Consider the following 26,418-nt stretch of genomic DNA (forward strand, 5'->3'; position numbering starts at 1 on the left):
CGTCTTATTTCAAGTTTTATTACAGTTGACAAAACTCATGGCTCTTTCACAGTTGCGTGGGGACACTGTGTTCATTAATGTTGTATAAAGAAATCTATTACACGGCAATTTGTTTTTGTTTTAAGGGAGTTAGTAAATGTTTGCAACCATATCAGCAAGTAGCTGTTACTCACTTCTTTCCCTAAGTACCTGCATTCTCGCCCACGCTCCAAACGCTGGGTTTTCTCTCAATAGACAATCTAGCATACATATTTATGATTCACTATCCTGATGTTAATATGGTATTGAATCAGCCTTTCACAAACATTGAAAGACACATATGACTAGAAGGAAAGTAACATTAACAACATTAACATCAATACTACTGGGAATTTTGTGGACTGGTATAACACGCATGATCATAGAACTTAAACGTAAAGTGAACAATGAAAAAATCATAACACATCATGTATGTTTTTTTCTTATAAATATTTTTGTTAGTATCACATGAGGGAAAACTAAAAGATAACACACAGTACTCACAAACTACTTTGACAAAACACAAAATAAATAGGTACTTTGGTAATTTTCAGATTATGTATAAAAACGTAAAAATAACACTTATCTTAACTACCTAAAAGTAAAAGGAACAACATATAAATAGATTGTTTGATAAAGGTGAAATACCTTGAAACAAACAAAATTGGGTAACTAAACATAACAGTTCTTTGGCAAAAGTGTAAAAAAGGAACCATTATGTCTAATGATTGAAAATAAAAACAAAAAAACAAAATAAAAACAAAACAAAAATAAACACAAACAAAATACTTTCAATACCTATACACTTTTGTAAAATGATAAATGGATCGTCATTGTACGTAAATAAATTTCTTTGGTAACTAAATAATAACTTAAATATTATTTTACTTCTTACTGATGTGAAGTAAGAATCGTTTCTTTGACTAGAGTATTTGACAGTCTTTGGTAAGGTTAATGCATTGCTTTATTCAACAGTCGATTTAAAATATCCAGGATCCTGTAACATAAGCATAAACATTGATAACAGTATTCAATACAAACAGAATTCAATACAAAACATTTATAACATCTTTGATAGCTATAAGTCAATACATGTTTAAACTTCTTTCAATTTAACATATTATAGTAGTAGGCACTGTACGCACTTTCTTCTAAGTTTGCTTTCTTATTTTTTAGAATTAATTTACAGGCCTCAAAGAGTAGTAGGGCCTACAATCAAGGGCGGTTCCAGGGCTAATTTTCGGAGACGGCCATTCTATCGAGGGTGTGGGGGGTATTCTAAATTCTAATTCTAGGCCAGCATGGCCACAACTTCCAGGGGGTTTGCCAATACCCCCCCATTGTGGAAGGGGGCTCCTCCCCCGGAAATTAGTGAAAAATTATACTTACAAAGTCAAAATTTTAAGCACTCTGACGAAGAAAAAGTTTAATCTCTTGTAATCGAAAAGGAGAGTTTAAGTACAACACTTCCTTTTTTCATTGATAAAACTTTTTCAGTTCTTACCGGCCCTGTAATTTCACCTATCTCTTTTTAAATGTTCTGTTTCATAATGTCGATGCGCATTGTATTCCTTCAACAATGATTGTTTCAGAAAATAAAAAAGTTACTCGTTTACTACATTTTTGAAGTTTTTAGTGGTGTTAAAAACGACTATCAATCTTCATTTGCCTAAATAAACTATACAAATTTGTTAAGGTTCAAACTAACTACACAGTAATAAGCAGTCTTAAAAAAAACATATACATTTGAAATCTTTATGTTAAAAAATAAGTGTAGCAGAGCAGGTTGAGAGAATGTTCATACAACCAGCTGGCCTCAGTATCCCACCATTTAATGGTGGGCACGGGCCCTTTTTCCACCACACAGCGCGCCAGTATCCAGGGGAGTATTAGATTAAGCATACTCGGTATTAAGTTATAATATAGATGGTATCCGTACGATATTTCCCAGCTGGGCCGCACCGGCGCACCAGCGTGCGACACTGCGACTTTTTTGATGTATACACTTGAACGCACATGTCTACGTGAGTGAATACTCTGTAGAAACGTCATTGTGGTAGTCAGGTAGACATCGGCAACGTCGCACTCGTAGTACTGTAATGGCGGTTGCTCAATCTTGAGTCTAGACTAACCTAACTTAAGAAAACAGCTAAGCTAATATACTTCTCTTAAGCCTTAAACGCTTCCATTACTTACCATTATAATTTTGTCATGTGCTTGTGCTTAAGTGGAGGGATGCACATAGGTTAAATCTTGTAAAACTGTGTTACTAACAAAAAAAAACCGTAAAAAAACAAATACTCAACTGACTACTGAGCCACTAGTGGGTAGTAGGATGTACTGTATGACTGACGCACTGACGTGACGAAGGCATAGGATGGCGGGAAACGGGGATGCGTGCGGCAATTTTTAAAGCAATTTTTCAAATTAAAGCTTGAAAAAAATAAATAAAAAACCTGATTCTCGGGGAGGGGGGCGGGGGGGGGGGCATGGCCCCCTCTCTGGAACCGCCACTGCCTATACGAGTCAGTATAAAATTGCAGTTTAACAAAAGGAACAACTATTTCCTGCATTAACTAACACCCTGTTTCAAATAATCATTAACATCAAAATATACTTATCTTAGTCTTGATTTTTGCAACAAAATATTTGAAATTGTGATTTTTACTATAGGTATGACTTGTTTGATTGATCTATTAATTAGGAAGTTGAGTAAGTTGAAAAAATTTCAGAGGAAGATTCTTAAAAACAAGTCACTCACCGGTTTGAAATGATGGAATTTGCAGTGTTTAGTGAGCTCTTCCTTACGATGAAAGCTAGTTGGACATTCGGTACACACAAACGGACGATCAGTCATGTGGACTCTCTCATGGCGAGATAACTTGTCCTGGATAACACAAAACAAAAAACTCGCTAACTCATGAACTCATGAAACTCATGAATATCATTATGCAATCTCATCAATTTAGAATAGTAGTAGTGATGTTAACAAACAACAGGAATTATTGTCTCATGTATTTGTTGAGTCTGTATTTAATGTATTTATTAAGAGCATTTTCATCATCTTTCGGCATCATTGTACTTGCATGTTAACGGATTATTAAGCTGCAAAATCTTTATTGTAAATAGATTATAGTTGCAATTTTGTTATTAATTGATTGTATACTATTGTTTGTTATTTATTTAAAATCTAGCTGTCTTGATTGTTATCATTACTTACATTGTAAAAAATGGTGGAACCGTTGATAATAAATAAATAAATAAATAAACAGGTTAAATTTAATTTTAGCACCTGTGAACAGAAATAATTACAAAATATCACTTCGGTTTTTTAAAGGTAGTTTTTGCCCCTTTCAGGGGATTCTTCAGAGGTAAAATATAGAAAGTCACGAAATATAATTTAAATTGTATTGCTTTTATGTGTTCCTTCTGGAACTTTTTATTCAGTTGAGTTAGTTGTGTATCCTTCCTACTCCTTAACAAATTCTCTTTTTTAAAGTAATTCAGTTTGTAGAACAAGAGTTTAAGTATTATTTTTAGAGTCTCTAGACGGCAATAAAGACAAAATACAGGTTAATTTATTCTGTCAAAGTAATCCAAACTTTTTAGAACACACTGACACATTTGCTGTAAATAGAACATTATCAGGGCATGGGCTTGCCCATTAACCCCTCAAGCCCCGAAGTCAGATATATTAGCTGTCTATAGTGACAAAACCTTCACTTACATCCGCATATGCAAGTATAACTCAACAAAATCAGCCAACAGCTGTAGGCCTACCTGTTGTGTGCTGCGATCTAAGTATAAAAATTTATAACTGCTCCGCTTTACCATTATTACCAGTGAGTGTTCAAAGAAAATTTGATTCACAAAAATGTGTTCCTTTTTATTAATGAGACAAGGATAAACAAATATCTTAAAAATAGGAAAAAATAAATAAATTAACAGACTCTGTGACTGAAGTGGTTAGCTCTTTGAACTGTTGTGGATTATTCAGTGATTTAATCATGGCTATTTTAGCATGTGTCTCACTCAACTTATGAATATAACAATCCAAATCATTTTTAAGTTTCAAATGGATGAACAAATTGCAGTAAAGTGCTTGATTTGACATGCAACTAACAAATAATTCACTTATCAAATTCTACCCAATACATGTGATTGCGTATAGATAGGTGCCTGCCACAAACCGCCATGGAATTAGTAGCGCTAGAAATATTTATATTTGTTAAAAATTGAAAAGAAAAATGGTAAATTTTGTTTATTAATTTTTGTGAATCAATTGGACCTTGCCAACAAGTTTTGTAAACTTGATGAGGCCAAGATGTTGTATTATCACAAATAAATATATTTGAATTTGAACATTTATACACAGTGGACCTCTAAAACAGACAGTGCAACTCCTCACACCAGTGAGTTTCACACCAGACTTCAATGACACTGGATTCAAACCCGAACCCTCAACTGAGCTGTCTCCTAGCTGATGAGACAAAACTGCTTGCCCATTGATCAAACTGTATAGTCTACCAGCTACCAGAAGCTATTGTAGTAGTTTTAAGCTTGACTCGGCCAGGTCAGAGTATAGCTTGAAGTTATTTTTGCTGAGCATAGCCATTCAGACATTTGTAGGTATAAGTGTGGTTGTGTTAGTTTTGCGTCCAATATATTTACCTTTGGAGCTCAAAGAAATAACAATAACACTATTAGGTCTACTGCTATTTTGGAAAGTTCACAGACACTGCTAACTACGCTATTTTACCTTGCGATTGAAGGCGAGAGAGCAGATGAGACAAGCATAAGGTTTCTCCCCGGTGTGTATGACAGCGTGTCTCACAAGGTCTCCGCGAGAAGAGAACATCTTGTCACAGTGTTCACACGGGTAGGGACGACGGCCGGAGTGTACTCTGGCGTGCTTGTTGAGGTTGGTACTGCGGGTGAACGTCTTCCCACACACCGGACACTTGAACGGACGTGCACCTACGAGTGATTGCAGTCATCTTTGAAAATCTTTTATATACTTAGTGCAATAAGCATTTTCTCTGTAACATCCCTTTTTCTGTTGTCTTACTTAACCGATTTATACAATGTCATTTAAAGCTTATGAGCTAGCGGAGGGACCAATAGTACCTAAAAAGTTAATTTTTTTTAGGGCTTCACCTCCACAGCATTTGGATTTTGATCATTTATTTGATTCAACAGCAATAAAAATTTAAGTATCTTCCATCAAAACATCCAACATTTCCAATCTAGGATCGACTCCTTAATTATAACAATCGAGGAATTAAACCCGGAAGTAATTAAGGAAACAGACCCTTCATCTCAAAGTTATTTAAATACTTTATTCGAGGCAGTATTTGTTGATTGTATTGATAGCCCCTCTATGGTCACTGCTTTTTCTAAAATTTATGTTGATCATATATTTATTGTTATAAATGATACCAGTCGGGTTAATTCGGGTATTATTCAATCAGAAATGACAGATCATTATTTCGTTGCTGTGGAAATTAAAGCCAAATCAAACCTAAATCCAGTTTCCAAACAGAAAAATACCAAATCAGTGTCTTATATTGATAAAAAACAAGTCTCACTTTATGTCCAGGCTCGTGATTGGGCAGACGTCAAACATTTAGACATTGTGTCTATTTATTGGCTGGCATCTCAAACTTTGTGAATTCATTTGTACCCCTGTCTGGAGTTGATTCGATATGCGATGTGCATACAGTGGCTGTATATGGCAGTTTGATCATTTTTTTTGTACAAAACAAACATAAAAACAACATAAGTAAACACAAAACATAAGTAAACATAAACATATAAACATAAGTAAACATGAAAACTGATTTGTTTGTAAGGATTGCCCAAAAGTATTTGATTCTTACAAATTCTTCTGAACTTGGATTTGTATAAACTCCCATTACTGAAATTAAGTGCAAGAACTGGAAATATTTGTTTGGTTTATGTTAAATGTTATTTCTGAGAGTTAGTGGAATCATTTTAGTGTTAAACCCCAACAAAATTGCAACACGAGCAATTTTTTTTTTAAATGATAGCTAAGAGTGCCCTTAATAAGCCCTCAAAAATCGCCATGAATCGTACCTTGGCAACATGCCCTAAAATTCAAAATGGCTGCCAAGATGGCTGTCAAATTATATATTTTGGCATATATCTCGAGAACGGTTAGTTTGATCAAAAACGTTAATTTGGCAAATATGTAGCTCTTTTCATGCCGATCAGTTTTTATACATGCATTTTGTCTGTCAGACGTATGGTATGGCCGCTATTTGAAGAGCCGTACTTCATTATAATCTGCCTTTTTCACAAAAATTCAGAATTTTCAGTTTTTGATCACTTAATGTTAGAAAATACAAATTGTACCTCAAAATAATTTAAAAGTTGTTTGTCATGTGGTTTCCTACTTATTTTTAGTTTTTACACAGTCGCTTTCTTTCCTTTAGTGCTACAGAGTCGCTGACATCTTCTTATTTTACTTATCTATTGGTGTAATATTACAACAAATTACAACTTGCTATTCAGAAGTGACAAACGACTTTCAGATCATGTTTATAACATTAAAAAAATTAGATCCTCACTTGGAGAAGATTTTGCTAAATCTCTATTAGCTCTGCACGCCTATACAGGGTGCGACACTACTTCGAGGATTTTTCACATCGGAAAACTATCTGTATTCAACAGAACATTAGAAGACGAGTATTTTCAGGATCTGCTGTCATCTTTCAGCTCACAAAATCTGAGTCCAGATCAAGTTGAAGTAATCGGTCTGAAACTAATGGCTAGTCTGTTCAATGGGAATAAGAACGAATCAATGAACACATGTAGATACAAAAGTATTTTGTCAAAATTAAAAAAAAAAAAGATAAAAGCTTTGTAAAGCCTCAGCAACTTCCTTCAACAGAGTCAGCAGTAAAGTTTCATAGTCTGCGTGCCTATTTACAAATTCAAATATGGAAAAGGGCAGAAGATAGTATGATAACTACTGGGGATGGACTTTGCAGGACAACATGTTTGTGCCCCAAAAGATGGATTTGCCAGCAGCACCAGAGACATCGTTAAAAATGATTAGATGCAATTGCAAAACTCCTTGTAATTCAATGAGATGTGTGTGTAAAAAATGGATTCAACTGCACTATTTCCTGTGGTCATTGTTTAGAAAACAATAGTAAAATCAGTCTCCAGTTTTCATTGGACGAAGAAAAGACGATGAGAATAGTATTTTTGAAAATGTTGACTAAACTTTTAAATCATTGGGCCAAATTATGTTAACACTATGGTAAAACTACGTTTATATGTTCATGTTGTACATATTGTATATAGGAATCTTTTTATTTTGTAGTATTGAATAAAATTGTATGATTTAAATAACATATATTTTTTTATTTCATATCCATATCCTGGCTTCTTACTTATCCCTTAAAATGGGAGATTATTTAAATCATGCAAAAAAAATTTTTCATAATCATAAAATCCCAAGTAAAACTGAAAATAAGTAGGAAACCACATGGCAAACAACTTTTAAATTATCTTGACGTACAATTTGTATTTTCTAACATTAAGTCATAAAAAAATGAAAATTTTGAATTTTTTTTAAAAAGGCAGATTTTAATGAAGTACGGCTCTTCAAATTGCGGCCATACCATAGGTCTGACAGACAAAATGCTTATATAAAAACTGATTGGCATTAAAAGAGCTACATATTTGCTAAAATAACGTTTTTGATAAAACTAACCGTTCTAGAGATATATGCTAAAATATAAATGTTGGCATCCCTCTTGGCGGCCATTTTGAATTTTTGGGCTTGTTGCCAAGGTACGATTGATGGCGATTTTTGAGGGGTTATGAAAGACACTCATAGCTATCATTACCAAAAAAATTGCTTGTGTTGCAATTTTGTTGGGGTTAGGTCAAATTTACTCATAAAATGATTCCACTAAGTGGTCCTTGGTGTTAAATGTTTGACTTCCACAACGCCACTATCTCTGTACAAAATGTGTTCTGGATAAGAAATAAATAATACTATGAAATCAAAAATTTCTATAAGAATTAAATAAATAAAGAAATATATGAAATGTGTTAACATTCAAGCAAAAATATGTTTAAACGTGGCTCACCTGTATGGATGATGGCATGTTTGCGCAGATCACTCCTGTAAGCGAAGGCCTTGCCACAGCCTGGACAGTGGTATGGCTTGATGAGGTCATGTACGGCAAAGTGTTTCAGCAGGTCAGCTCTGTCAGCATACGCCTCTCCACAAGTTAGACACATGTGGGGCCTGTGGCAATGTAGGTGTATGATGTAAATACACTTGCATTTGGCAATGAAACTGGGTTATTGAACTGAGCAACGCAAAGCTCTTTAAAAATCAACAGTGAAAACTTTCTTACATCATCACGCAATAACAGCTGAACATATTTCAGCCAAACTTACCAAGGTTACCTATTTTGACAAATAGTAGGAAGGATTGTGAAGGAACAAATTTTAACTAGATAATGCCTATACAATTTAAAACTAGCTTAACATTTTAACTTTTGGTTTTTCACCTATAGGCCTACATAGTGCTATATGGAGAAAATATCATTTTTGTCAACATTTTTGAGTTTGAGTTTTGGTTGAAGATATCCTGAACGAAAAAATAATATTTACAAAGTGATGTCTGTGTCTGTTTGTGGATGTGTGCCTGTAGGGGCTCACCTCTTGCTTTGCTGGATACATTCCACGTACAGACCTGGCACCCATGTGGACCAGAATGGACTTATGTGATACAAGGTTAAAAGAGACTTCCGATCCCTTCAAATAAAGAGAAATAATCCAGAAGTAAGTTTACCTCTGCCTGGCATGAGTCCGCCAATGAGCCTTCAGCAGAGTCTTTTCTTCAAACTCTTGGTCGCAGTAGTCACACGGATACGGTGGCTCCTAAAACATGCATTAAATTATACTGGCAAATAAAAACCATAATATTACAGGCTAAAACTCAAGAACTAGAGCTGGTGATTTGCTAAACATATCGAATAACAATTAATGAGGCCATTCAGAAGCCTGCTGATGTTTGAAAGACAACACAGCCAAGTTTTAGACTTAAACACGTTCGCTGCGGACCATCAAATGGCAGGCGTAGCCCCAGTGCGGCACAGGCCGCAGCGTCGAACAAACCCGATTGCCGGGTGATTGGCTTTCAAGTTTTGGTCTGAAGAATAGCAAATAACGTGCGGTTATGTCCTTGTCCTACTATACGACGAGAGTCGACTAGTAGTTCGCTAAAACACCCACAGATAACAGCACTGCTTGGAATGTAGCCGGTCCCAATGTATTGCCAATTGGAGAGAGAAAGATGGGACAAGTTGATTTTCAAGCGTGCCAGATGGGGATTTTACGGGGAAATTTACTACCAACCTACACCACAACAAAAAGCAAGTCACACACTACACGCCAACGTGGTACAGGTCCACCTTCGACCGACGCTAGAACAAAAACAAAAATATACGAAAGGCATTGCCGAGCGTATCCTATCGGTTATGGCAGCACCCGAACCCCGCTCGGCACGTATCCGATCAGATACACCCGCATTGAACGTGTTAAAAATACCTACATGTAGACTTTTCTCTGAGGCAGTCAAGCAATTTTGAGAGATGAGAAATGTAACCAGCTAAATATTTAAAAGCTGGGTAGTAAGACAGTTATATCAGTGTAAAATTGAACATCTTTAAACCATGCAAAACTACAGGAACAAATTAGCTTACGTTCCATATGACACTAAGGATGACTAGAGGCCTGTTCCCGTTGGCTTTGTCTTGTAGGCTTTCAAAATTTTAGGTAGGCATCTGGGGAAAATATGATGGTCTTGATGATAGTGATAAGAAAATTTCCAAAACCAACATTCGAATTATTCAACACAATGGTGATAACCACCATCTAAAGCAGCTTAAAATCACTTTTTACTGCGTCCATGGCCTGCTGTGAATCACGAGCAAATCTACAAATACAAAACCAACGTAACTCACTTGTTTGTGTATGAGCTGATGTCTCTGAAGGTCCGAGAGGTTGACAAAGCCCTTGTTGCAGGCAGGACAATGGTTGCTGCTGACTGGCACATGGACCGGCTCCACGTGTTCAAAGTCATCACTACACAAACACATAGTGCCAGTGTCTGAGGGAACAAATCTGATGCGACTGAACAACAAATTTGTTAAGCTGTGACGGTTAGTCACCCTAAAATATTTTCTAAATCTTGGGACTAAGTAAAATGTATGGTAAATTACTTGGATTATTTGTCAGGCTGATTGGCACATAGTAGTCACAATTTTGTGATGACCGTAACCATGAGACCATTTTGTGTTACCTCCTGATTTGATCAAACCATAGAATCTATCTGGTGGTCTCAGCTGGTGCACACTGAAAGGGTCCACTTGGACCATCTCTTGGGGTACTTTATCTGGTAATGTACCTTAATCTTTAGTGCTTGATAATACAAAATTTCAGAATGTCCAGATAAACACAATAGATTGAAGTCTGGTTTTCAATTTATTGCTGGTGTTTGAAAATAAAATAAAATTTCTTGGTTTGCAAAGCGTCTTTATTTCAAAAAATTATAATTAGGTTATCTTCCTGTGCTGCTATTGGTACATATTATGGTCTAGAACTATTTTCACTATATGAATTTGGTTTTCTTTTTTGAATGAAATAAGCATTTTATTTGCATTCATTCTGTTTGAAATAAGTTTTTGATATTTTGGAATATTAAAATTGTTTAACTCTCACATTGTAGTTATTTATTGTATTCCATAAAATAATAAAAAAAACCATTGTAAAATGTTAATATCATATCAAAATATAAACATTAAAAAAATACAATTAAGAATTACATAATAAGCACAATAAACTCAAAACTTTTGTTCGTTTTGTAGCCTGCATCACATAGTTAAAAATCAACACTACAACAAACACTACACTTTGAAAAATCCTTATGTCTAAGAGTGACGTATTAAGATTGAATGATATCACGATCAAATTGCTCACAAAAACCTTGTAATAAAACAGAATCAGTTACATAAGGCTTAAAGGTTTCACAGTGTATGATAAACATGTATCATACACCATTCCCAGCTCTGCCCCATTATTAACTTACGCCTGACATTTTAACATTTTGTAAATTTGTATCTACAAACTACAAATAGTTTAACAGGGGGGAAACCATTTTATATTTTAAAATCAACATTCAAATATTCAATCAACTGATTATGAGACAGTAACTCTTTACATAGCAACTATGAAATAAGTCGGCAATTACCTAGCCTCGGACCCAGATTCGCTCCACTGTTCCTCCTCCGCCAGGTGTGTGGTTGGATACACCACGACGTCCTCCACTTCCGTGTCTTTACATTCCGACCGCAACCTCACGCTACACAGATCAAGGCTGAACGGTTCACTGCCGAACATACTCTCCTCCATGTCATTCATGTTCTCTTCCATCTGAAGGTTGTTTTCAGCTTCGCCTTGTAAACTTTCTCCGTTCCCTTCAGTCTGCTTGTGAACTTCTGTTTCTGTGTCGTTGACTTTCTCAGCACTGGTTTCAAGTTCACCGGTTGATGTCTGGTTGTTGTCAAGGACATTCTCTCCATAGAATTCTGCTTGGCAAGCAGAATCCTTCTTTTCAGTAGGCTGTAAAAACGCATTGTTTGATATAACTGAACAATATGATAAAAAATTCAGGTTCGGTGTATTGAAGATCAGGAACTGATGCAAACTTGAATAGTATAGGAAATGAACAATATTGTTAAAGAATATGCCTATTTTTAACAATTTAAAGTGAATAACAAATTTCAATATTCCTCTTCCTAAACCGTAAATAAGCACAAAAATAAGTGACTTTGATATTACAAAAGGTCAGTGTTGGGGAAGCTACTTTTAAAATGTAGCTAGCTACAACTACTGCTACGGTACATTTCCAAAAAAGTAGCTTAGCTACAGCTACAGCTACAGTTCCGAGAAAGTAGCTAGCTACAACTACAGCTACAATGAAATGTAGCTATAGCTACAATTTTAGCTACTTTTCCAAAGACGTTACTTTTATTCCACGCACATTAGGTAAATGTAAAATTATTTGCAACTATATAAACCTAACATTACAGCAACAGAACCAAAATAAGTTAGTTGGGTGTTCCATCATATTTAGTACTTATTTTTAAATATTGCATTATTTTTAGGCATCTTATATGTAAATTTCATTAAGTTTAAAGGACATACAACCAAACTATATTTTAAAAGCCCATTTTATTTCTTTAATATACATTCATTTATAAGAAATCCGGTCTTTTATCAACAATTAAAAACAATAAAACTGTAAAACGATTATTTAAAACACGTTTTTGTGTTACAGAGCCTAGCCTACTGAAATTGGAGTTTATTGCCTGTCGTTATTTTTAATGTTAAAAACAACATTGCTATAACTATTAACCATAGTAATATGTTACTTGGTCTATGAATAACACTTTTCAATGTTAATAAATCGTCTTTTGTCATTATGCATAGGTCAAATTGTGCTTCAACAAACGTTGGTGCAGAAAACAGTATTTAGCAACTTATCCTGAAATCGGCTTTTAATTTAAACATGTTGAAAATTGTTAAGTAAAAATAACATTTAGGCGTACTTGGCTTTGTAACAAGTTACGGCTATAGTAAACTTGTTCTTACAAGGACTAAACAGATATATTCCTATTAATTGACCTTGGTATTCGTATTAATCCAATAGCATAGCCTAGGAATAGTCCTTGACAAGAGCTGTTACCAGGAGCAAACTACTGTATGCTACTTTTTCAATGCAAGTTTCATGTTATATGGAGATGTTTCGTTACAATTATTATGTATTCTAGGCATATCTTAAATCTCATCAGGAAATTTCCTCTTCGTTCATTTAGTAAACCTTTGAAAAATCTTTGTAATCTAACCAAGGAAGGGCTTGTGATGATGAACCACAATCAACAGCTGAAGCAAAGGTTGATAGACCAGCTTTCTCATTATTTTAAGGTTTAGTGTTGGTTTCCATTAAAACTCAAGTTTAAAAAACTAAATTGATACAATAAAGAAACTAAATTGATTACTAATTTCCCTGTCAATCACTTGCAAGCATTCAATAGCTTCTCTTGTCACCGGTAACGTTTAAACGTCATCTGCATCTAGCAATTTTATTTTATCTGACAGTAATCATAGAGTAGCAAATGAAGGAAATGAGAGCCAAAAATGCGGATAATATTCAGATAATGGCCTAAATGTCCACGCAACGTTGTTATAGGTAATGAAACGACTGTGACCAGCTGTATTAAGCCAAGAAAGTAGGCCTAATTTTCTTGAAAATCTCAGTTTGAAAAAGGTTGTTTCACGTAAGGTTGTGATAAAAATAACTATCTCAATCAATGTTAATGTAGCGAGAAAAGTAGCTAAAATCCCGCTACAACTACTTAAAAAATGTAGCTAGCTACAGCTAAAGCTACAAAATCTTAAAAGTAGCGTAGCTACAGCTAACGCTACAAAAAAAGTTGCGCACTACTGTAGCGTCGCTACTTGTAGCGCGCTACTTCCCAACACTGCAAAAGGTGATGATCACTATTTACAGCATTACGGTATACATCACTTAAACATCCTGGGGATGGAATAAACCCCGGTAAAAAGGGTGGCCTTAGAAATACTTGATTTCCGGACAGAAAAACTTTTTTTTTCCAGTCTTCATTCATAGTCCACAAAAGAAAAAAGTACCTTATACAAGGGGTCTGCGGGTCCAAGAACTCCATATTTTCGAGTCTGGTCGGACCAATGGAAGGCACGAGAGATCCGTACAGGCAGAAAATGATTGTCAAGCCAAGCTTGGATCGAGTCGAGCCGAAATGAGCACAAATTTTCGTGACCGTGGAGAGCGTTTAGGAAGATGCGTAACCGAAAATTTACGATTTTACTGTGATCGTGATTATGATGTCTTGTGACCGCGAAAGATCTCCAAGGTTTTTTTAACCTCGGAAGATGCTCATGATTTTGCCGTGACTTCCGAAGATGTTATCAAGTTTGTCATGAAAACAGGTTCCTGATTTTACCGTGACCGCGGAAGATGTATACGGTTTAGCCACGATCGTGGATTGTGTTCATAATTTCGCTGTGACCGCAGAATTGGAATATGTTCTTGTTCTTGCCGTGACTGCTGAAGGTGTTCTCAATTTTGTCGTGACCGCAAAAGACGTTCATGGTTTTGCCGTGACAACTTAAGATTTTATCTATTTTTCCGTGATCGCAGAAGATGTTCTCAATCTTACCGTGACCGCAGAATATGTTCTTGATCTTATCGTGACCTCAGAAGATGTTCTTTATTTTGCTGCAACCGCAGAAGATGTTTTTATCTTACTGTGACCATGTAAGATGTTCTTGATATTACCGTGACCGAGGAAGATGTTATCGATATTACAGTGACCATGAAAGATGTTCTAGATCTTATCATGACCTCAGAAGATGTTCTTTATTTTGCGGCGACCGCAGAAGATGTTTTTATCTTACTGTGACCATGTAAGATGTTCTAGATATTACTGTGACCGAGGAAGATGTTATCGATATTACAGTGACCACGGACGATGTTCTAGATCTTATCGTTACCTCAGAAGATGTTCTTTATTTTGCTGCGACTGCAGAAGATGTTTTTATCTTACTGTGACCATGTAAGATGTTCTTGATATTACCGTGACCGAGGAAGATGTTATCGATATTACGATATGTGGCTATTTAACAAAAAAACCACCCGTGCAGGGAAAAGGTTTTTGGACAAACTCCCAGCTGAGGTGAGGAATATTGATAATATTTCCAAATAAAAAAAATAAAAAACATTTCTTAACTGATAAAACACTTTATGGTTTCGAAGAATTGTAGGTTAGTTTGATTTAGTTTTAAGCCTAGTGACGCCATTCAATGTATGCGACTGTATACGATATGAATAAAGATATTTTTTCATGTCATTCATTTCATTTCACAGTGACCACGAAAGATGTTCTAGATCTTACTGTGACCGTGAGAGATGTTCTTGATATTACCGTAATCGCCATATTAATTAATTATTTTGCCATGACCAAGAAAGATGTTTTTGATCATGCCATGACTGCGGAAGGTGTTCACGATTTCACTGTGTCCACGGATGGTGATCGCAATTTCACCGTGACCGCAGACTAAAACAGGTTTTACAGTGCGAGTTCAAAGTTCAGGCACAGTTCCTGATTCAATAAATTTATGCAAACTTCCCGGGATTCTCAGTCTGTATTGTTACCCTGGTAGGGTCTCAAAGGGGAGACTTTATTAATTCAAATTCAAATATGAGACTCAAGCCCCCTCTTGCCTATACGGATGGACGCCTATGCTTTTTGCCCAAACATCCTAATTATACCACAGCAAGGCACGGCTTTTGATAACAAGTTAAAATAGGTCTTCTGAATTTGATCTTGTTAAAACCTGTGAGTTTGTAGAAAGCTTTAAAGGCTAGGTATAATTCAAGATGTAACCTGCTATACTTTCCCAAAAATAGTATATTTCATCACTAGGGTAGAACCGGTAAGTCACCCCTCAAGTTAAAGTTTTTTTTTTGCTGCAGTAGTTATGAAAAAGTGATTTAGTTTGAAAAATCATCTGTTTTACTTACTGTCAACCAGATAAAAATAATTCTTACCTCCTGCTTCCCTATATCCTCAAAATTCATGAAAGTTGATTCATTATTGGATTCTTCCTTAGCAGTGTCTATGTTCTGAAAAATCAGGTTTTTAGTGACTATAGTTTTTGATTTTGGATAATTATGGTAACCACTGACATAAGCAAAATCCAGGGATTTAATCTGCAATCCTAATCCTAAAAACTTAATCACTAATAAAGAACACAACTTCAAATATGTAATAAAAATACAACAGAAAACGTTCTGTAAAAATCATAATGTTTTTTTTTTCTTAGGTTCTTAACTGTTAATGCTAGTATTACAGCAACATTATGAGCATCTCAGCGATCGCTGTATATACTGTGATAATTTCTGGTGATTGTAGCCACAACGGTAATCACATCTTTTAATTGCAGCTAAATTTGTGAAGATTTCCTGTATTGTAGCAACAACCATGAACATTTCTTACGATTGCCACTACACCCGTGATTTTTTATAGGCCTAGTTTCCTGCAAACATGATTGCTGATGATGCAAAACAAACAAAAAATAATGTTTTGGGGCAGATTTTTCTATGATTATTCGAAAGTTAAAATTTCCCAGACCCTTAAAAATTTACTAACGATTCACAGATTTTTACCAGTTGCCTACAATTCCCGGTTTTTCATGTATTCAGGTCGGCTTGAAACCACATTTTAACATACAATCACACTCTAAAATCGACTTTAAAAAGCAAGGTTTATAACCAAACTAGATCTGCATAGACCTGTATAAACAATTAATTTATTAGGCCTACAGTAGGTAGTAACCGCAATAGCGATAGAACAAAAGTCTCTAGATTCCAAGGAAATGTCGATTTAACTTATGGTTTTTCAGAGCGGGTGATTTGACCTTCATTTTTAGACAGAAATTATTAATCCTAGTGGGCAGCGACAGGGAAGTGAGGGTCTATTGTATTGGAGAAATGAATAGATAACTTTTTAAAACTTAGATGAGAAGTATTATTCCTCGTAAGGTAGCCTACAGTGGACTATTTTTTTAAAAGTTTTACCTTTAAACTTTGCTGTTTAATGTAGATCCTTAAAGCAGAATCTGCTTGCTCACACTGGTACTTAAAATCCAAACTTTGCTCGAAATTATACAAACAACTGTGGCACATGAGGGATGGTAGGCTATCATCCTCCTCCATCTGAAACAAAACATCAACAGATAAAGATAAAGGTTTTACAAGTTCAATTTTGGTACTTAAAAACTCAAAATTTGTAAGTTGTTTGATTTGAGTTTAATTTAAAAGATTTAGGCCTAATAATATAGGTAACCTTCTATTTAATAATATAGCCTACGTTAGATGTTTTTCCCTAATAAAATAAGTTAGGCCTAACTCTTACTACAAATCATAATATGCATAACATGCAAACCAGAAAATGTAAGCTCCAGCCACATTTAACTTCTGCATAGCATGTGTGTAACTTACCGTGGCAGTGTAGCCTAGGCGTATCATTAAAGTAACCAAATGTATATATACATTTAATGGGATATTTGGATTCAGGAGGTAAAAAACTATAAACCAAGGTATCAAAATTTAAAATTCATTTGAAGGCGCCTAGGCCTATACTAAACAATTACCGTCTCTCTTACAAACATTTCATCCAATAATATATCATAGGAGGTACACATCCACAGAGAACCTACGATATATTATCATATGACGATAAATATTTAAATATGCCTATATATATTTTAATCTGGTTCGATATTAATATCGCAATGATTTTAATTTTATCATATGATATAAATAAAAAAACAATAACAATAACATTAACGAAGCTGTTTATTCCTTAGTTTCCACTTAAATATTTTGGAATATTTTTGAAGAACAGGCTAGCAATTGATAGGTTTTCAACAGGACATTTTCAATTTGAAATATTTTTTATTATTTTGAAATTGAGGCTAAGTAGGTAGTCTACTATCTATTAATATATTTGGATTATTTGAAATTTTGATGCTACATTAACTTTATTAGATATATAAAAGAGTGTTTCGGTCATAATCCGTTACCATCACAAAGATAAAACATTTTCAGGCGGTACGTGCCCATAACTTTATTTTTTCTAATTACACTTGTATAACTTAATAAGTTAAAACCTTTTATAGGTACCGGATAATAAATAATGAAAAATACAATTTAGAAAACGTTTGTGTTCGCACGCTAGGCCTATACAAATTTAGAGAAAACACACAAAATAGTAGAATATAACTAACTTACTGCAAATTTTAAGCTGTACGAGAAGTTTGGTTGGTTAGGTTGGGTTAAGTTAAATATCAACTGTTCTAACCAAACCAAACTTCTCGAACAACTACAATTTGTTTTTTGAGTAGGGAACTGAACTAAAATTAATCGTTATCTCATTGTTGGGACAAAGTTCAACAGTGATTCATTACCGCGGGCCGCTGCTATGGCGACGCTACACAGTGAACAGTTATCCCTCCCAGACATATAAGTTAAGATAAGACTGACAACGATGCTGTCGTAAGTTATAGACTATACCTGGAAATTATACCATTCTAGGCTACTAAACAAAGTATACTTCTGTCATAGAAAAACTACGTTTTGTACACTTTAATGTTAATTTTCATAAGTTTTAGACTTGTGGGCACATAAGGGATTTTGACCAGCATTTCCAATAAGAAGTAACTTTACGCAGACTGTCAGTCCACACGTTGGTGTTACTTTTAGCCGCGCCTGTACTGGAGGGTTAATTAGTATCAAATATTGTTGCAAATAGGCCTAGGCTACCTTAATCTTATCACTTGCTTGAATCAAGAATCAAGAATTTATTGACCATTCAACAATTACATGCTATCAGTCTCGTCACAAAAAAAATTACAAAATGTTGCAAAAACACACACATCAATAAAAGTCAAGTAGCATACAAGAAATAAATAAATTAATAAATTACGTCTGCATCATGCATCACATACATGCATAAATTACAAGGTACATTTACATAAATGGCTACACAGTCAGCAATGGTCTACAATAATGAATAGTCCAGATCAAAAAATTCACAAGGGTTATAAATCAAGAATCAAGAATCAAGAATTTATTACAACAATTTACAAAAAAACATTTTGTATAGTTGAGGTCAATATGAAATGTCCTGTGGTTAGCATTAGGGCCTATAACATTCAATAACTAGGCTACTTTAAATAATTTAAACAACAAAGTAAGTTACACAGATTTAAGGCCTACATCAGTCAGAAACTAAAAACTAATATCAATGCCAGACATGAAAAATTCACTTAAACTATAAAAAGGGTGATTTAATAACCAGCAGAAAAGTTTACTTTTAAATAACTTAAGATCAACACCGTGTGCCTCAGCTGGCAAACGATTAAACATCTTTAACCCTATATAAGAAAAAGACTCTTGTGACTTTGTTAGCCTGACTAAAGGTAACTCTAAATTATTCCTATGTCTAGTAAAATAACTATGTGAATGTGATCTCAAGGCTACAGCATTAATATTAACTTTTACATAAACAAGACACACATAAATAAATAAATTAAAAACAGTGAGTATTTTTTCCTGAATAAACAAGGGTTTGCAATGGGCTCTGTACTTAGAAAAAGTAATGATTCTTAAAGCCTTCTTTTGTAGGAGCAAGATTCTGCTAACATCATGACCACAGCCCCACAGCAAAATACCGTAGCTTAAAATACTATTAAAGAAGGCAAAGTAGGCCATCCGTAGGTAGTGTCTAGGGATTAATTTTTTAAGCTTGCGGAGTAAGTAAATAACTCTTGAGAGCCTACTACAAACATGGTCAATGTGCACACTCCAGCCTAATTTAGAATCCAGGTATATACCCAATAATTTAACATTATCACAGAGTTGAGGAAAGTTTAAATCATGGTTACTTAAACTAAATAAAATAGATTGAGTCTTACTATTATTCAATAGAAAACCGCTACTTTTGAACCAATCGTTACATTCAATGAGACAGTTGGACATATAAACATTAAGATTATCTAAACTGTGATTAGGTCTACTGCAGAAAAAAGTTGAATCATCAGCAAAAATTATAGAATTACAATTTACATTAACAGGCAAGTCATTAATTACAACTAAGAATAGAAATGGGCCAAGGACCGATCCCTGGGGCACGCCACTCTTCACTACCGACACCTCAGAGAGCTTATTGTTATACAAGACTTTCTGAGTGCGGTTGGCCAAATAGGTCCGAAAAAAGTTTAGCTCAACACCTCTTATGCCGTATTGTTCAAGTTTTGTGAGAAGGATGTCGTGCGGAACACAGTCGAAAGCCTTTGAAAGGTCACACATGGTGGTGAGTGTGCTTTCATGCTTTTCAAAACCATTTAAAGCAGCAACAACAAGGCTACCAACTGCGTCCACAGTTGACAGTCCCCCTCGAAAGCCGAATTGGGATTTAGAAAACAAATTATTTGATTCAAAAAATTTAGTTACCTGGTGTATCACAGCCTTTTCCAAAATTTTTGAGAAGATCGGTACAACGGAGATCGGTCGATAGCTCTCAGGACATAAAAAATCACCTTTTTTGAAAATAGGCACAACTTTAGATAATTTAAGGGATTCTGGAAAATTACCAGACATTAAACAAATATTGATACAAAGGGTAAGTGGGGATAATATCACAGATAGCACTTCCTTGATGAGAACACTGCTGATATCAAAGATATCACGGCTTTTACTATTTCTTAAGCCAATCACAATATTTGCTACTTCCTCACTAGACACTGGCTTCAGAGTGAAATCTGGTACGTTGATGGGCACCTTCATCATATTTTTAGCAGCAGCAATGGAAGGCGGCACTTGGTTGCGGACATCATCAACCGAAGAGACGAAGAAGTCACTGAAGATCTGCGAAGTCAGTGAGTCAGCCGATGGAGTAGTTTTCCCCGTGGATGAATTATTAATTAACTCCCATGCACGTTTGCATTGGTTGGGCGCATAGGATATATTGTCAGCATTAGACTTGAGTTTTGCCTGGTTAAGAGCTCTCCGATAACTTGCTTTTGCTTCGACATATCTCTGTTTAGCAGTGACAACTAAAACATTATACCTTTCTGCCCACTGCCAAAAATCGTAAAGCTTTTCAACTTCTCTTCGCTGTTGGGTTAGTTCATGACTGTACCATTTCATTTTAGTTTTATTCTTACTGTTTATAGGCTTAACAGTCTTAAAGGGGAAGCATTCCTTCATAGCATCCAGAAAAGTAGAGAGAAACTTGCAAAAGATATCGTCCTTATGATTAGATAACACTTCATCCCAGTTTACGTTTAACAGAACCAACTTGAAAGATTCTATTTTAGGTCTACTGAAGTCCCTGATCAGCTTAGGAGTAGGTTTTACATGGTCGATATTTTTAGCCAGACAGATCGATGTTAACAGAGCATTGTGGTCAGACAAGGGTGGTGAGAGAACTGAAGTGTTTGTATCTTCTTCAGGTAAGTCTGTAACCACATTATCAATGCAAGCACCTCCACGGGTAGGCTTAAAGTTTAAACAACGACAGTTAGAAGAACGCAGGACATCAAGAAAGTTTACAGTAAGGCTATCCTTAGAGTGAACGTCAATATTAAAATCGCCACAAGCTATAATTGGTAGGCCAGCTTGTGATAAATATATCATAAGCCTATCAAATCCATCCAGGAAAACATTGTGGTTACTATTGGGGACCCTATACAATGATGCTAGGATTAATTCCACAGTAGGCTGCTGCATACTAACCTTCACACATACAACTTCAAAGTCACTCTCAATACAGTAACTGCTCACATCAATTTCTTGGTAAATTAGGCCGCACTTTGTGTATATAGCAACACCACCTCTGGTCTTATCAGTTCGGCAAAACATCGATGCACAATTGTAGCCCTCGATAACCGCTAAGTCTCTGTTGGACTCAGTAAACCAATGCTCACACACACAGAGGATGCCTACGTCATTAATGTTCATTAATACCTCTACTTCGTTAATTTTATTGGCTAAGGACTGAGCATTAACAGAGAGAATATTCAGCACTTTATTGGATTGACCCCTTAAGGCAGACTCCAAAACACTTACCCTGTGGATAACTGGGTCTGTATGTTCGAGTTTAAATTACCAGTACTTGCCCTGGAAGATTTTATTGCTCTGGTAATGAACTTTGATACATATATATCCCTGGGCCAGAAATCTGAGGTGTAAGCCTCGTTTAACAGGCTTGCCGGAATTCCAACTTTAAAAGAAGAGTAATCTTCGGGATGTCTGGACGTTAACTGCTCCACAACATATTCGGCTTCTTTTCTGCTGATAAGATAATCCTTCACATCAGTATCCTTAGTGTTAGGTCCAAAACGAGAGACAAACAGAAAAACCTTTCTGCTCGCAGTTGTGAGGTTATGTGACACAGTCGAGCTACCTGTTATGAATTGTCCACTTCTATTCTTAATAGGCCTGTGGCCCTTGACATTTTCGTTTGATGCACTCTGATTCAGACTCGACACATTTCTACCTCTTTTCCGCGGTCTAACCTTCTGAAAACTCTCACCGTCATTGCTTGGTGTAGGCTCTTGGCTGCCATCAATAGTTGTATGTAGGCCTATATTTCCATCTTGAGATGAGTTAGAGTTAGTACTCTCCCAAACTGTCCCAATGGTCAGATTTGTGACACCCTCAGACTGGTTTACGTTACTAATTGAATTGGAGATACTAGTATCGGGCCCTAGGCTACGAGATACATTGGACCCATTACAATTACGATCACCCGTCACTGTTTGTTTAGTGTTAGGCTTGTCATTTGCAGTAGACAAATGGAGACCTTTGTTTGTTGCTAGAGCCGACCTAGGCCGATGACCGATGTTGGATGTAGGCCTACTGGTAGTCATTTTATTGGTAGAAGAGAGATCTAGGCCTGATCTTGATAGGCTGTGAGCACTAGGACCACCCACAGTTTCACTAACTCTAGGACGTTTTAACATTCCAGCATATGATATGCCATCGTTAAGTAATAAATCACCAATAGCTTCTTCTTGGCTAGTCAAAGCAGAGGTTAGTCTGACATTGTCAGACTGGAGTTCACTAAGTTGTTTTCTCATTTCAACTTGATTCTTTGTGAGTTCAAACATTTGATCAGTTAAAATTTTGATATGATCAAAACAGCGGCAACAATTTTCACTTTCACTATCCTTTAATTCAATATTGACGATTTGATTACCAGTGTTGCTTTCCTTTGCCTTTAGGTTAGAACGAGAGCAAAGGCTACATAACCATGAAGACTCGACACCAATATTACCAATATCTTTATTGGATTTACCCGCACATTCAAAATGGAACCAAGAATTACAATTTCCTTGACATTGAATTCCACCGGTACTTTTAGTTACGTTTTTACTACAGCTTCCACATTTAACCAACTGTCTTCCACCCGCCATCTTGATTTTTTTTTTTTTTTTTTTTTTTTTTTTTTTTTTTTTTTTAAATAGGGCTGTTAACCAAAAAGTGTTTAATCAGCCTGTCTTTAAACTTGTTTAGTGGCAGGTCTTTGATTGCAGTAGGAAGAACATTGTACAGCTTAAGTGCAGTTACCTCAAAACTTTTTAAGGTCCTGGAATAATAATTGTAGGCTACTTAATAAATATGTGATTCTTTTGCCTAGTAGAGTAATTAGCCTGTGTAGATTTTCACATAACAATAAATTGTGGACATTCTTTTTCACATAAATTAAGCAGTCCAAAACATAAATAGCTGGAAGAGTGAGTAGTTTTAACTGAACAAACAAAGGCTTGCAGTGTGCTCTAGGCCTAGTTCCACACATTATACGTACAGCTCTCTTTTGCAGGATTAGTAATTTAACAACAGAGGAGTGGTTACCCCAGAGAATAGTGCCATAGGATAAATGACTAAATATGTGAGCATGGTAAACAGTTACTAGTGCATCAATGGAAACAATCATAGGTACTCAAAACTCTAAGCAGAAAAATACCTCTACATATTCTGTTTACAACAGTGTCAATGTGAGTTTCCCATCCCAACCCAGGCTCAAGATGAATTCCCAAAAACTTAACAGGGTTTGCTTTAGCAGCATTGAGACGGCTTGAAAACCAGAAGGAAGGCTGTAGGCCTAAGTTATTTATTTTATGCTTGGCTTGGGTACAGTTTCTTAACTGGGCTATGCTAATATTGATTGAAACTATCGATTTGATTAGTAAACCTTCGTGCGGTTTTTTCACCATCAGCAAGTTTGGTTGGTTAGGTTAGGACAATAATAGGTTTTTTACATACCTCAGTCAAATAGTCCAAAAATGGTATTGCTCAACAGCTTACATGTTTCGTTGCGATGACAACATTATCAAAGCTTGCAACTCGTCAAAAACACATTTAAAACACGAACACGAACACAAAGACATTAATACGGTACGAATACACAATTGACATTTAGATAGCGCTATCATACTGATTTGGTCCGGCGCGGCGCGGGGCTGGTAGCAGACTCAAAGGTACATGTCTGCTACCAGCCCCGCGCCGCGCCGGACCAAATCAGTATTATGATAGCGCTATCTAAATGTCAATTGTGTATTCGTACCGTATTAATGTCTTCTGTGTTCGTGTTCGTGTTTTAAATGTGTTTTTGACGAGTTGCAAGCTTTGATAATGTTGTCTTCGCAACGAAACATGTAAGCTGTTGAACAATACCATTTTTGGACTATTTGACTGAGGTATGTAAAAAACTTATTATTGTCTTAACAATATAGTCCAGGGGCCGAAACATGAATTTTGGTTAGGTTAGGTTATGATAGTTTAATTTTAGGTAATTATAGATATTATTTTCAATTTGATAGTTTCAATCGATGTTAGCATTGCCCAGTTAAGAAACTGTACCCACAGGTAGGGCTAAGTTTACTTAGAAAGTTAACATTGATTAGGACACTTTGAAAGCTAAAATGAAATAAAAACTGTTTACCTACCTCAACAGATATTATTGTTTTAATGTGAGTCGATAATCCAAAAAGACGATCATTTGCACTATGACCAAATATTGGCAATAAAATATTGCGATCAGATAGGCAGAATCTGCAAATTCTTTTTAGATTCAAATACTCCAATTTTACGTTTTCAAATTTGCTCACTCGGTTTCTCATACTGATCTTCTAAGTCAGGCGATGCCTATTTACTATTTATTGAAACTAGCACAAGTATTATATTATAGAGTTTATACACTTAGGCCTAGTCCTGTCATATTTACATTCATTTGGATGGGTTGCACATTATGACATGACATTAGGCTATTATCTTGTATGTTGGATCGATAAATCAAAGTCTTCAATAAGTTATAAACTCGTATTAATAGCTCTTGAATGTAGGTTTTGCGGTACAGTGATTGTTGTAATAATTGGTTGTTAAATTTGTATATAATTAGGCCTAGTCTGAGATATTTTAGTGATTTCTGATTTGCTTCTTTACTTTACTTTTACTATGGCTTCATTTCATTTTTGGCATCTATTTTTTTTATTATTATTAATAGCATTATAGCAGACGACGAAAAAAGAATAACAACTATTAGTCAGGCTACACAGAGTACAAGTACATAGAAAAGATCATATAATCAACATATTGGGTAAAGTGAACCAAAGATTAAAGATACTCTTTTGAAATACCCAGACTGAAATTAATTGCTTCAATTATTAATTCTCAGTGCACTATTTATTCTTATTTAATTTTTAGCGAATTTCCCTAGAGGGAAGTAGCTATTACCGTCTTACATCTTACATACGTCCTCTTCATCGCAGTCGTAGAGACTGGAGAATCGTCATTTAGTTCTTTCTCATTTCTTCTTATAATAGCCCTATGTGGTAGTTATAATCTTCATAGAACTCTTTGATGGTGTAGTACTATTATTATTATTATTATGTTATTCAAAGTAGTGTGATTGTTATTGAATCAAAGCAAAGCAGAAATTTTCCTTTTAACCTTGTATCGTTTATTATTTAGTCAATGTGGTTATTTCATGTTAAACATTCCTTCAACACAACAAATATCCTTCAAATTAGAAAAAAATACTTCGATATATTTTCATCCATTTCTAAGTTCAATCCTTTTTTTAGCCTGAGTGAAAATTTAAAAACGTACGTTTTCATGTCCCTGGCCTTTTACTTCGTAGATACTGGATATGTAGTTTATTATTATGTGTTTTAATATTTTTTGGGACGGGGGCAACATGTTACACACATTTATTTGGTTTTAAATAGGTTCTAGGTATTTTTTTCGTATTTTTAAAGTCTCGAAATTCACGACCATGACGTGTCCCTAGGGTACATTTTCCAACTTTCACGCTGTTTTTTAGACTAATTATTCATGCCGAAATATATAAAGCCATATTTTTTTGTCATCAATGGTTATTAAACTTACAAAAAAGGAGCATATTATAATTTTATTGTCATTGCAAACTGACTACCATGACAAAATAAGTCTGTCCCTCGATTTGGCGTCACGACCATTTGTGAAAAATTTTCAACTTTGAAGCACGACAGTGGCAAGCCTGGCGTCGATGGAGTCAGTTGGTTTTAGAGACTAGTTCGGGGTGTACGTCAGGATTGTAGTGCCGGTCGTTTTGAGTTGAAATTAGGAATTACAAGATTAATAAAGGAAAGATTGTGTTTTTTGTAATTTTGGTGTGTCCATGACCGTAAGTAGTCATTCGA

The 26,418-nt window shown here is 35.4% G+C and overlaps 1 protein-coding gene across 1 annotated transcript; it reads right to left on the bottom strand.

Moving 5' to 3' along the window:
- Positions 1–369: 369 nt before the first annotated feature.
- On the bottom strand, positions 370–25,201 carry LOC128992001 (zinc finger protein 271-like). Its single transcript, XM_054415331.1, has 10 exons — positions 24,685–25,201; positions 16,748–16,885; positions 15,719–15,793; positions 11,318–11,688; positions 10,032–10,152; positions 8,858–8,946; positions 8,145–8,305; positions 4,778–4,995; positions 2,780–2,905; positions 370–1,015 (listed from the first exon to the last, which is right to left on the bottom strand). The coding sequence occupies exons 1-10, from the start codon at positions 24,856–24,858 to the stop codon at positions 983–985; spliced, it is 1,506 nt and encodes a 501-aa protein (XP_054271306.1). The 5' UTR covers positions 24,859–25,201; the 3' UTR covers positions 370–982.
- Between the last annotated feature and the right edge of the window lie 1,217 nt (positions 25,202–26,418).

Source organism: Macrosteles quadrilineatus, unplaced genomic scaffold (assembly GCF_028750875.1).
Source record: "Macrosteles quadrilineatus isolate MER2022 unplaced genomic scaffold, UCM_ALF_1.0 Scaffold_4__1_contigs__length_99947679, whole genome shotgun sequence".
In the NCBI taxonomy this organism is placed as follows: domain Eukaryota; kingdom Metazoa; phylum Arthropoda; class Insecta; order Hemiptera; family Cicadellidae; genus Macrosteles; species Macrosteles quadrilineatus.

What these genes read in the sequence shown, in the direction of transcription:
- LOC128992001 (XM_054415331.1), bottom strand. Translation starts at nt 24,858, where the DNA reads ATGAGAAACCGAGTGAGCAAATTTGAAAACGTAAAATTGGAGTATTTG. An exon ending in CGGACTCATGCCAGGCAGAG is followed by an intron (nt 8,306 to 8,857) that starts GTAAACTTACTT and finishes ACATTGCCACAG; the next exon opens with GCCCCACATGTGTCTAACTT. An exon ending in AATTCCATCATTTCAAACCG is followed by an intron (nt 1,016 to 2,779) that starts GTGAGTGACTTG and finishes CTTATGTTACAG; the next exon opens with GATCCTGGATATTTTAAATC.